The sequence below is a fragment of the Excalfactoria chinensis genome, chromosome 15 (assembly GCF_039878825.1).
Source record: "Excalfactoria chinensis isolate bCotChi1 chromosome 15, bCotChi1.hap2, whole genome shotgun sequence".
In the NCBI taxonomy this organism is placed as follows: Eukaryota; Metazoa; Chordata; class Aves; order Galliformes; family Phasianidae; genus Excalfactoria; species Excalfactoria chinensis.
In genome coordinates this window covers 2,206,502-2,219,065 of record NC_092839.1, presented here as the reverse complement: position 1 = coordinate 2,219,065, position 12,564 = coordinate 2,206,502, and the positions used below count along the sequence as shown (strand labels likewise).

At 60.3% G+C, this 12,564-nt stretch overlaps 1 protein-coding gene across 1 annotated transcript; it reads right to left on the bottom strand.

The window, feature by feature from the left end:
* Window positions 1-340: 340 nt before the first annotated feature.
* SNTA1 (syntrophin alpha 1) lies at window positions 341-8,183 on the bottom strand. Its single transcript, XM_072350068.1, has 8 exons — window positions 7,893-8,183; window positions 6,021-6,206; window positions 2,437-2,626; window positions 2,142-2,349; window positions 1,947-2,077; window positions 1,477-1,673; window positions 1,200-1,387; window positions 341-1,035 (listed from the first exon to the last, which is right to left on the bottom strand). Exons 1-8 carry the CDS (start codon window positions 8,152-8,154, stop codon window positions 943-945), a joined length of 1,455 nt encoding a protein of 484 aa, XP_072206169.1. The 5' UTR covers window positions 8,155-8,183; the 3' UTR covers window positions 341-942.
* Between the last annotated feature and the right edge of the window lie 4,381 nt (window positions 8,184-12,564).

The window sequence follows — 12,564 nt, the reverse complement described above, 5'->3', positions numbered from 1 at the left end:
TGCGAGGAAATTTTCATCTGGCCTCTCCAGCGTGAGAACCAATTGTAAATGTCAGCACTAAACGCTCCCATTTAAGCGTTAGGCTGCCTTGTTTGATTACGGCACTGAAAGGTCAGAGCTGACTAATGAGGAACACGAGCAGGAGGGAGCAGGGAGCCTCCTCTGCTCCCACTTGCCATCCATTTCCCTGGCACTCACTTCACCACCCCCCTTTTACCTCTGCTCCTCGAGTCCTGGTGCTCGCATCCAGCCTCAGCCACACTGCACTGCTGGGGCCAGGAAGTGCCCACACAGCACCCACATCCCCCACCCCCCCCCATCCCACCTATCCCAGTGGAAGTCCCCCTAAATCCAATGCTGGGTGTGAGCTGCGAGTTTATTTGACCAAAATCAGACAAGAAGAGGCATTTCCATGCAGAATCTTTCGGTTCGTGACGTGTTTCCCAGCAGCCACCTGGCAGCCCTCCCCCCCCAGAACCAAGAAATAAAACGATGCGGAGTTGGCAAAGTAAAATAAAGAGCTCAAACATCCCAAAGAAAAGCAGCTCCTGTCACAGCACTGAGACATGGAACAATTTGGCACATAGTGCTGATCTGCAGCTCCCGTCCATCCGGCCCCTGGAAGCTGTGCTGTGCTGGGGGCAGGCAGACCCCCATCCCTGTGCCGGGGGTACCTGGGTGGACGAGTGCTGCCCCATCAGCATCTGCACCGGGGGTGATATAAATATAAAACTGCCATACAAACAGGTTCTTTGTACAGAAAACATCATCTCAAGGCACTCGAGTGGTGTCCAAGGGGCTGCTCTGGCCGAGCACTGCAGGGATGGCACTGGGATGGCATCATCCCGCAGGGGGCCGCATCCCAACCGGGGGGGCTTCGGGCTGGAGGTGGCCTGAAGGGAGGTGCATAGATGTGCTGGGGGTTGTGGCCCCCATCTGGATTCACGCCAGCAGCCCCAGCCGGGTCACCTTGGCCGAGAGGAAGGAGTGGATGATGAACACGATGGTTTTGGGGCAGCAGTGAAGGTCCAATTGCTGCAAGAGAGGAGCAGAGGGACGATTGCAATGAGAAATGTCACTGAGCGTGGAGCCTTGTGCTGGAGGAGGGGAGGGCTCCGGAGGAGCTGCGGGGGGTGAAGACCCCTCCCCACCCCGAGCCTCCCCAGCCTCCCTGGGGCCGTGGGGTGACGTCCACTCACGATCTCTCCCTCGGGGCCGCCGAAGTCCAGGTACAGCATCTTGGTGCCGTCGTCCGAGGACATCTGCAGCTTCTCGAAGGGCTGCTGGAGCAGCACGGTCCTGCTGAGCCCCGGCTCCGTGGCGGAGATGGTGAAGCCCTTGTCGATGTGGATGGACAGGGTGCACTCCTGCCCTTTCCATGTGCACGCTGCGGACGGGGAAGCGTTCAGCGCCGTCAAACGGGCGCACCGCTCCACCCCTCGCCCCACCGGGACCCCCCCCCCCCCAACTCCGTACCTGCGGACACCTCCTGGGCGAGCTCGGCGGCGCCGTGGGTGCCGTCCACCAGCAGGCGGGTCCATAGGGCCAACTCGCGGGGGCTTTCCAGGCTGAAGAGGTGGCTCTGCACGCCCAGCCGCGTGCCGGCCCGCAGCGCGAACGCCAGCTCCGCCTCCAGCAGCGCCGAGCCCTTGGCCGGCCCCGAGTGCACCAACCTGCGGCACGGCGCTCAGCAACGAGCGGCCGGCAGGGGGCGCCGCAACACCGCCCGTGGGCCCCGCCGCGCCCGCGCACCGTGCGCGCCCCCGCGCCCTGATTACGGCTGCTCGACGTGGCTGCTGCTGGGACGGCGGGACACCGACACCGTTCCCGGCGGCCCATCACCACCCCATGGACGTCACCGCTGCCCCGGGACACCGCTGCCATTATCCTAAAGCCCTGCCGCCCCATTGGGACACCAGCACCACCCACCCCGCTGGCAGCCCTACCTGGTGGCGATGAGTGGGTAGCTGTGCACCGGCTTGCCCAGCGCATCACGGCTCTGCGGCAGGCTGCCGTACAGCAGCAGCTCCTTCTCGGTGAGCACCGCCAGCAGGTTCCTGGTGCCGGCACCGGGCAGCTGCGAGGGGAAGGGGTCAGGGCTGGAAGGAACACCGGGCAGGGGACAGCGGGGCCGTGGGTACCTGTTCGGTCAGCCAGCCCACATGCTTGACATCCCTGCCGCTCACTGTGCCGGCACCCGCCAGCTGCGCCCGCAGCTCGTCCTTCACCCGCGGCAGCAGCGCTCCTGCAGCGCTCTGGATGGCCCCGAGCCACGACTGTGCCGTGGCCTCATCCTTCGCCCGCAGGAACAGAGCCACGCGTCCATCTGCTGAGCACACCTCCAGGTACCTGCAGTGACACGGCACTGTGGGATCCCCGCTGCCCCCCCCCCGCCCCACGCAGCCGCCCCATCCCCGCAGTGCGGTGCAGCCCTACCTGTGCTCGGGGTCAGCAGGGAGGCACTTGCGGGACACGCAGCACATCCGCAGCGGCACCGTGCGGCTCTCGCGGGGCGGCAGCACGGGGGATGAGTGCTTCTGTGGGGCAGCAGGGGAGGCGTCCCAGCTGACTGTCGGCCCCGCCGCCGAGTTCTTGAAGTAGGGTGAGATCTCCTTCATGTATTTCACTGCAAGAGAAGAGCCCGGGGTATGGCATGGCATGGCCACATCCTGCCTGCAGCACCCACACCTCCTGCACCCATCACCGTAGCATCGCCCACAGTGCTGCTGTGGGATCTCTGCAGTACCCAACGTGTGGTTCGGGGCACGCTGCCATGCACCAGAGAGCTGAGCTGGCCAAAACTATCCCTTTTCCCCTTTTTTTCTTATGCTTTTCTTTTTCTTCTTTTTTTTTTAACATGGTTTGGGTCACAGCTCCCGTTCCAGCCCTGACCCCATTGGCTGGGATGGCACACAGAGCCTGGGGCGGGGAACGGGCAGGAGGCCCAGGCCAAAATTACACAGTCCAAACTGTGCTGGTACAGCTGGTCCCACAGCCAAGCGGGAACAAAGCAGTAATAGCTCTCAAATACCATGGCTTGGCCCCAGGAAAAGCCTGCAGCAGCGTGCACACAGCTCACATAACCCACCCTGCCTGGTGAGCAACGAAGCAGGGGCAAGAAAGCAGTGCTCAGGACCTGGCAAGACAGGAGCAAACCTCAGAGTGGTCCCCAAAGGCTTTGGAAAGGGGAGAGTAAAAGCAATGGGGATCTGGTGAGGCCTTCCAGGCACAGCTGCAGAATGGGGCCAGGGGTCTCAAGGCTCACCCAAGCCAGGACTGAGCAGGGTGATGCTCCACAGGGGCTGTGTGGCTCTAAGGAAGGGCTTTCCTTGGGAAAGGACCAGAGCACAGACATGTGCCTGCCACCCACCTCGTGCCCGCTGGTATAAATAGCAGCCTTGCTGCCACAGGCATGTGAGCTGTGCTGCCCGGGCAGAACTCCCAGCAGCGGGGACCCATCGCTACCCAGTGCCTGGCAGCTCACTGCATTTCACAAGTCAGCATTCAGCTGCAGGCACCCAAGCCATGCCAAAGGCCATCTGCAGGGCACAGTGCTCTGGGGCACGGGGACACACCTCTTGCCATGCTCCCACCCCCACCCCCCCTCCTAACCCACAGTAACTGCAGCATTCCTGCACCACCTGTCCTAAGTGTCACCTCGGGACAGTGGGACACCACCAGCATTGGCTGTGCAATGGCTGGAGCACATCCTGGCAGCACAGGAAGGGGCAGAGGAAGGACCAAGGGCTGCAGTGCCAGGAGAAATACCCAAAGCCACACAGGGGATGGGATGCAGGGCACTGCCCTGAGGTGTCCTTACTGGGATGTGCTGGAGACCCCCCCCCCCCCCCCCCCCCTCAGTGCACACATGAGCACAGACCCAAAAATCCCAGGTGGGACTTTGAAGTCATAACACCCATCTCAAAGCATCTCTAAGGCACCACAGCTGGGTCACAGTTTTCTGCCCTGAGTGCGCCAAGACAGGAGGCCCTGACCCCCTTTTTGGAGGGCATGGAGCACTTATCAGATCTGGTGGTCCCACAGCATCTCCCAGCGTATGTCCCAATGCTCAGGGCTCACCCTGCACAGCCCTACAGGCACACAGACAGCAGGGCAGCCCCAGACCACAGGGACACCCACTGCTGAGCCCCTTTGTACCAGCATGCAAATCCCAGCCCCAAAACCAACACCAGAGACCTCCTGTCCCTTCAGCCCTGTGCTACTTTCTCCAGTGCCTGCTGAAGCCAGCAGTGCTTTGTAGCTCTGGATACAAAGTGTAAATAAATTAAAAGAGAAAAAAAAAAAAAAGAGTAGGGGAAAAATAAGGTCAGGCAGAGCACCTCTCCCCAAATAACACTGTAACACAAATAACAGCCACGCTCCTGCAGATAGCAGCCAGCAGCTTGGCACAGCGCAGTGCCTGCTGGCAGGGCACACAGGGAGCCTCTGCGTGTCACCTCACCCAGGAATGCAAGAAGTGCAGGGCCAGGCTTTGGCTCTGTGGTAGGTTCAGCTCAGGGGGTGAGACCCCAATTCACTGCCCCCCACCAGCCAGGAGCGTGCAAACCGATGGTTTCCCAGTGACAGCGCGGTCAGGGCTCTGTTTCTGTCTGGCACAGGGCTTGTGAGCCACTCTAAAAGAGCTCCAGTTCCAAACACAAGCTTTGCTGGGGAGGAGAAAGGTGGCAAACATATGCTGGCTGTGCTAAATGACTGCATGGTGGTATTTATGGTAAAAAGAATGGATGTCAGAGCTAACCAGGGAGTGCTCGGGGGCTGCTGTTTGCCCTCATCCCCTGCCAACCCCAGCACCAACATAACCAAGGTCTGCGCCAGGCTGGAGCATGCAGAACAGCACAGGGCTGACCCAGAGCTGCAGGGACAGGGATCAACAGGGGACAGGCAGCCCTGCATGGAGTCCAGGCATGGGGCTCTGCGAGGGAGTGTAGAGGGCACCTGCTGGGTGCTAAAGCCATCGTGTCACTTGTCACTGAGCTTTGGAGCAAGCCCAAGGACAAGATTGGAGTGGGGCTGTCCCCAGCTCAGTGTAAAGCAGTGTTGTATCCCCAGGCTCTGCTTCATGGGAAATGGAGGGAAACTGGAGATGCCACGCACATATCATTGAACCATAAAGGTTAGAGAAGACCTCTTAGATCATCCATCCGACCTCAGCCTATCCCACCATGCCCACTGACCACATCCCCCAGTGCAACGTCTCCACAACTCTTAAACACCTCCAGCAATGGTTACTCTATCTCCACCCCGGGCAGCCTGTTCCAATGCCTCTCCACTCTTCTGGAGAAGAAATTCGACCTAATATCCAACCTGAACATTCCCTGTTGCAACTTAAGGCTGCAGGAGGGCGATGACATCGGTGCAACATAACCCAGAACACGACAGTGGGAGTCAGCCTAGCCCTCCTCTGAAGCCCAGCCCCACTCCTGCAGCAGCCAACCTCCTGCAGAACCACTCCTAGATGCCCGTTGGAGGGCAGCAGGGCAGTGCCCACCCAGCTCCCTGCAGAAGGGGAGGAAGGTCACAGGGAGAAATGGTTCTCTCAAGGAAGGGCAGCTCAGCACCACCTCCTGCAGCACTCCCAGCAGAAGGGAAGCCCGTGCCAAAGTAAAGGATGAAAAGAAAATAACAGAGAGAGGGTGGTCTGAGTGCAGCGGCCGCGGGGAGGAATTTTGCAGACTCCCAAAGAAAGAGGCTCTTGTATTTCTCTTTGGTCAGGAAAAAAAAAGGAATCAGCCCCTATCTGCTCCCTGCAGCTGTGCAGAGCAGCACATTCCTCAGGCTGCAGCGTGGTTCTGTGGCTCCCAGGAGAGGAGGAACCCACAGCAGAAAAAGGCTGAGCGCAGCGAAAACGAGAAGAAATCTGGAGATGACACAACTGGGGGAAGGAGCAGGAGAGCTCCGGCTGAGGAGGAGGATTGAAATGGAAGTTCAGAGCCTGGGAGCAGAAGACATCGAGGTACCCGCAGGGTGTACATAAGCAGGGCACCCCGCTGCCCCCATACCTTCCAGCACCACCTCTTTGCCCGTCTTCTTCAGTGCCTGCACCGCTTCGTCGTGCGTGGCTTCGGAGAGGTCGGTGCCATTCACAGACAGGATGGCATCTCCCACATACAGTGCCTCGGTCTGGTCTGCTGCCAGTCCCTTGAAGATCTTGGAGATGAGGATGGGCATCTTGTTCTCCCGGCCACCTGCGGGCAGAAGGGGCACCAAGCAGTTAGGGGACACCGAGCAATTAGGGGCACACATGCAGTGCCCGAATACCTCAGGGCTTTATGGCAGACACACGTAAGTGCTTCAAAAAGCCATCTGAGTGGCTGCAGATTTCCTTGATGAACAAACACACGCCCTGACCGCCTCCCCATCACTTCTGGCAGGAAACTGTGTCACTATTTGCATTATTAATTGTGTGTGCTGAACAGCCTGCCCCGCTCTCAGGACCCCGTGGTTTCAGTGGGGCAGCAGCTGAGTGCTGGAGAGGCAAAAGAGCCCCAGAGCAGCAGCCCAGCCGCAGGGGTACCTGCTCCCCACTCCTCTCTGTCTCCATTCGGGCTGCTCCCCACTCTTCAGCCCACCAGGACACTCTCAAGGCCTCCGGGCAGCTCAAGGAGATCAATTTGCACGTTAACTTCTGAACCCGTAGGAGATGCCAGCAGCCCCGCCTGGCGCTGCCCACGCTCAGCGCTGGGACAGCGTGTGCCGGGCACCCCCTCACTTCCCCCCACCCCCCACCCACGGACAGGGACCGGCAGCGTGACACCTCCCAGGGCTGCACCCGCTGTGCCGCAAGCATTGCTCCGCTCGGATTTCTGCAGAGCCTCTCCGGGAGCTGAGGGCTCCTCCGGCTATCAGCTGTCAAGAGGCCCCCGCGGGGGCTGCTGCTGGCTGCCGAGCCCAGCCTGGAAGCAACGCCTCGCAGCCACCCATTCTGGGCTGTGTGCATGGAGAGGGAAACGCCGCCCGGAGCACCATGCCGGTACACGACCCTGCAGGAGAAGGATTCTAACCCTAACCCTAATGATGCTAACCCTAACCCTGCAGGGCTGCCTGAAGAAACCCCAAGCGAAGCACTGCCTGGGGTTAGGATGCAGCTGTAATGCTTTAACCAGAAGGTCCACTTTAGATTCTGTCCCACGGGCCATGGACAGGAGCTGGCTGGCAGCGGGGTACCCGTCCCTCCATGCCCTCACACCCCTGCAGGGACAGCAAGGTTTGGCTGTGAGCTGAGGGCTGCGTTTAATGGCAAATGGTCACCATCCTGCAAAGCAGCAGGCACAAGGCAGCCCAGTGCAGCCCGCACGCCTGCAGCTCCCCGTTTGGATCACGGCTCCTTGGTTTCCACCTACGTCACTGCAAAAATAAAGTTTAGCTGAACCAAGTAACGTTTCTCCTTTCCTGGGAGAGCCGCAGAGCCGGCAGCGCTTCGCAGCCCAGGGTTGGTTCCAAGGGGGAATTGCACTGCCCAAAAGCGCTGCCGAGCTCCAGCACCCACAGCCCCAACAAGCAGTGAGGTCTCACCCCGGACCCCTCACGGAGACCCGCACCCCACAGACCGCCCCACCCAGCAGCGCCCGGACAAGGAGCGCGGTGAAGGCTGAGCCCAACGCGGCCACGTCAGAAAGCGGCAGCCCCCCGCACCCCCCCTCGCAAAGTTCCCGGCCCGAAGTTCCCGCAAAGTCCCCAGTTCAGGGTTGGGGGCGGCGGGGGACACCCGACGGGGGCAGAGCGCTGCGTTTGTGGCGGCCCGGAGGGGGCACCGCACCGGGGTCACGCAGGACGCAAGGACACGCGGGAGGAGCCCTCCGGTCGCAGAAGGGCAGCGTAGGTTCTACCTGCCGCAGCCACCGCCCGCTCCTGGTACCCCCCCCCCCCCTCACCTTTGATGCTGATGCCGAGCCCCCCCACGTCCTGTTTGACGACGCGCACCGTGCGCCTGATGTTGGCGAGCGCCTCGGGCACGCCGGAGCTCTGCTCCCCCCCGTTCAGCTGCGCCGGCGGAGGCTCCCCGGGCCCGGCACCGTCCGCGGGGCTGACGCTCAGGGTGTCATCGCTCAGGGTGAGGAGGACGCGAAGCCACTGCCCGCCGGGACCGCGCAGCTCCAGCAGCCCGCTGCGCGCCCCGCGCCTGCCCGCCGCCATCTTCCGCGCATGCCGGGCCCGGCACCTCCGCTCCGCGCTGCCCCGCGCCCGCCCGGCGGAGCTCCGCGCCCCGCGCACCGCCCCCGGCCCGGCCCACGCCCGCCCCGTCGGGGCAGCGCCGCGCTGCGGGGCTCCGTGCCCGTGGATGGGACGGGGAGCGCCGGGAGGGGCACGGCGAGCTCTACCCACCCTCACTCGCACCCTCCCGGCTCTGGGCACCACGATGCGGCCGTGTCACGGGGGGAACCCTGCGGGGCTCGTCGGGGCGCAGCGGTCTCCGTGCCGAGAACCGGGTGCCACGAAAGCTTCGGGCGTGCTGCGGGGTACCCGAGGAACTGCTTTCGTGGAAGCGAGCAGCGCTGTCAGGCAGAGCCAGAAGTCACTCGAAGCGGACTCCGGACTTTTTAAGGAAAGCTGCGATGATGAAAAGCAATGGCAGCTTTTGGGGACGGTGGGGGGCAGCCTCAGGAGCTCTCCCACAGGCGTCCGACGACGTCGATGCCCCAAAGATGGGTGCAGACAGCAGCAGGGAGACATTCAGAACAGTCTTGCTTTTTTCTTTCCTTTCCCTGTCCTGCTTCTTGAAAACAGGAACGGTGTTTGTTTCCTTTGGCAGATCCGCATTTCCTCCTGCAACCGAGTGGCAGCAATGAGGGATAACAAATACCTCTGGGTACATCCCCTGCTCACCTTCGGGCAGCTCCAGAGCCCTGGGGTGGGGCTGCGGGTCCCCAAGCCTCAGGCTCTGCAAACACAGCCTTAAAGGAATTGAATCCCGTTCACCCACAAGGGGAGGTGGGGGGGATTGCAGAGGAGGGGGCTGCAGCCCTCCCCACCCCCACACGGAGGCAGCAGCGCTCCCCCCACGCAGAGGCAGCTGTGGAATTTCTTGGGATTGCAGCAGAGGAAACCCTGAAGGTTTTTCCCTTGCAAAACACAGCTCAGATATTCCAGTTTTCAATCCAAATTCTGCAGTTCGATTGGAGTGACTTTTTGGGTTTGTCTAACAGTGCTGCTCCCATCTCTGTCAACACCCCCCCCCACACACACCCCCCATCCTCTGTGCATCCCACAGGCCCTGAGCTGCTGTGCCCATGGCAGAGGGGGGTTCAGTCCTTTTGCTGCCAGTTGGGGTCACTTTGCCCCTTGCCACTCGCTGCATTCACCGTCCCAGCTGCAATCAGCATGGCTCTATGCAAACAGTCTTTTTTCTTTCCAATGCTATTTCCAGCACAGGTGATTATTAAGGCTGTATTCTCATTGTAAGCCACGTCAGAAAGCAGAGACACTGCTCCCAGTGCCACAGAATGGCACCATCCAGGAATATGTGATATGTTTGCTTCCCCAGCCCTGGCAGCACAGACGCACCGCTCAGATGCAAAGCAGCAGTGGGAAGGAGAGCAGTGCCATGCAGGGGGAAACCTTGTGCCATACCACGCTGCTGGGCAGCAAGGCCAGGTGTGCAGCCCCACATCGTGGCACAGAGGTGCTGCGGTGCCCGTGGGATGGTGACATCTTCACTGTGATTCTGTCACAAGGCTGAGCCCATCCCATCCTCCCACTGCAGAACAGCCCCGCTCCCGGACGTGGTGGGTGAGCTGCTATTATTAGCTTCAGTTCTTGGCACACACAGGAGCTGTGTCAAAGCCCACCCGTCTATTTATAGAGCGCCGTTAGCTGCGTGGATTACATGAATCACTTCTGAAACAGAATAAAAGCTCGTGTTTGGGTCTGAAGTGGCATCCCCAAGGCTGACAGCAGCACCTCGGGTGAGCGTGGGGCAGCAGGTCCTGCCTTGATGAAATATCCATGGGAATCAGTGGCTGCAAACGCACTGGAGAGGATGGGCAGGGAAATAAAATAGATTCAGATGTGTACCATGTACTTAACCGAGTGATTCATCCCCTGATATACAGGAAATGTAGTGAAATGGTGTTGTCTGCCCAAACTGTGCAGTCTCCGACTCCTCCAGTTGACTTTAGGATGCTTTGCTTTGGGACACAGTCACAGTCACACACAGTTTTTCCCTTCTCAGTCTGGGTTCTGCTCTCTGGATCCCCAGAAGACTGTCACACCAGCTGAGCTCTGTGCTGTGAAAGCGCTTTGCTGCTGCACAGCAGATGGGTTATCAAGGCTGGATGAGTGCTGTCAAAGAAGCAGGAAAAAGAAGCACCTGGGGACTGAGATAGGTGTGGGGAAAGCAGGAGCTGGGGGATGCAGCAGGGTGGGCGCAGGCCTGCCAGCAATGATGCACAACCTGCAAAGGAAGATGCCATGCACACCCTGCATAGGTTCCCATGCAGCCTCTCTCCTGCGTGGTGCTTGCAGGGAAACTGAGGCAAGGAGTGAGGTGGGCAGATGCCGTCTCTGCACGGAGCACAGCCCTGGTACCGCCATGTTCTTGGGCTTGTGCCACAACAAGGGGCACGTGGCAGCTGTCCCTGCGCAGGGCGCTGGCAAAGTCCCCACACTCGTGGCTCCCGTCAGCTTCTATTTGAAGTGGGTGAATGGAGCTCCCATAAATGTCACTGCTTGCCGCTGTCACCTCATGTCTCCAATGAGCTGTGAACGTGGCAAAGCTGACGTTGTCCCAAGCAGGAGGAGACCCCGGTGGAGGAGAGCAGCCAACAAGAGCAGGATGGCTGCAGTGCTGTGTCTGAGCTATCCACAGCCCAGAGGGGCAGGAGGACATTTTGTCACTTGTGGGTGTGCAGAGGGGTGCAGCAAGGTAGTGAGGGAACTGAGAGCAGGACTTGAGGAGGGGCTGTGGGAAATGGAGAGGAAGCTGAAGACAGAACCCATCACCCTACAGCCGCCTACAGGAGGCTGCAGAGAGGAGGGGTCGTGTCTCTTCTCAGGTGATAAAGGGGTGGGACATGAGGAGGTGGCCTCCGGCTGTGTCAAGGGGGGGATCTGGTGGAGTATTGTGGAGAGATGGGGAGACATGGGAACGGGCTGCCAGTGGTGAGTCCCCACACTGCAGGTAGTTGAGACATGAGGACATGGGGCCTGGGGACACGGCCGAGCAGCGCACTGTAGCATTAGGCAATGTCTGGACGTGGTGCTCACAAAGTTCTTACCAGGATTCTGCAGGAAGGCCCGGATATCCCAGGAAAAGGAGCCCCGTGGGATGCTCCCCAACTCCCGGCTGGCCCAGAGCTGTGTCCTATGTCTCTATGTCCATGTGTCCCTATGTCCCCGTGTCCCCGCTCCCCAGCCCCGCAGCCCCCTCCTGCCACTCGTGAGCCGTGTCCCGGCTCCGCGGCCGCTGCGACACCGTGTGCCGGCAGCAGATGCCAGCAGAGAGTCGCTGGTAGCGCCCGGGAACGGCCGCGTGGGGCACCCCGAGAGGTGGGGACAGCCGGGTGGGACCTGCCGGGGACAGCTGGGTGAGACCAGTGGCCTTTCGGTCCCTTCTCATAACCCATGACAGCCGTGAGTGCTGGGAATACAGCCCTTGGGTGACAGCAGCGCCGAGGGGACAGTCACCACAGTGCCCCAGGGTCCTGGATGAGAGCCTTCATAGCGCAGGATCAGCCCCATCCCTGTCCCTTTATCCTCTGCATATCTCAGCATCGCTCTCCAAAGCAAACACCGCTGCAGTGTCCCCACAGTACAGGAGGGGACCCAGGGACAGCAACACGGCTGTCTCCCACCTGGATGTCCCCCACCTGGATGTTCCCCCGGCCTGGGCTATCTCCCATGGCTCCCCGCTCGCCTTGGGTGCAGCCTTTTGTTCCCTTCCAAACAGAGGTTTTAATTTACCCTCTCTGCTGGCAAATTCCTCTCCAAAGCAATTCCCCAGCCATTCCTCCAAATCACAGTAATTACCTCATTACTTTGATATTAATAGAATTCATATGGCCTGGAGAAGATAATTGAAATTAGTCCTGCACCACTGGCAAGGAGGAGGCCAGGCCGGATGTGGGGCTGCTGGCACCACCCCAGGGCTGAGCTACTGCCGGGGGTCTGTCTGGGTTACAGCAGCAGCGTGAGTCCATTCCATCTCCATCCCATCCCTATTTCTACCCCATCCCATCCTCATCTCATCCCATCCTTATCTCGTTGCTGTGAAGAGCAGGAGGATGCATACACTGGGATGGGGCTGTATTTTTTGGGGGGTGGGGGAAAGAAGAAGAAGTGGGGGGTGGGGGAGAGGGAGAAGATAAAACGAATGAATGAATGAATGAATGAGTGAATGAATGAATGATTCATTATCTGCACAAGCAACAGCATGGCACTCAATGGGTCTTGCAGCCGTTGTCATGCCCCCGAGACGCCTGCTGCCCTCCAGCCCCATGGCCCCATCCCAGCTGCTCCCCACCAGCCACAGTGACCCCGACAAAGGACTCTGCCACCCTTGGGCTGTGCCCTGCCACGTGGCTCCGTCACCTCTATTGGGGCCAGCTG

Excerpts from the sequence above, each read along its gene's own strand:
- SNTA1 (XM_072350068.1), bottom strand. The coding sequence starts at position 8,154 with ATGGCGGCGGGCAGGCGCGGGGCGCGCAGCGGGCTGCTGGAGCTGCGC. Across the intron at positions 2,350-2,436 it reads CCTGCTGACCCCGAGCACAG|GTACCTGGAGGTGTGCTCAG; the intron begins GTAGGGCTGCAC and ends GTGTCACTGCAG. Across the intron at positions 1,674-1,946 it reads TACCCACTCATCGCCACCAG|GTTGGTGCACTCGGGGCCGG; the intron begins GTAGGGCTGCCA and ends GCCGTGCCGCAG.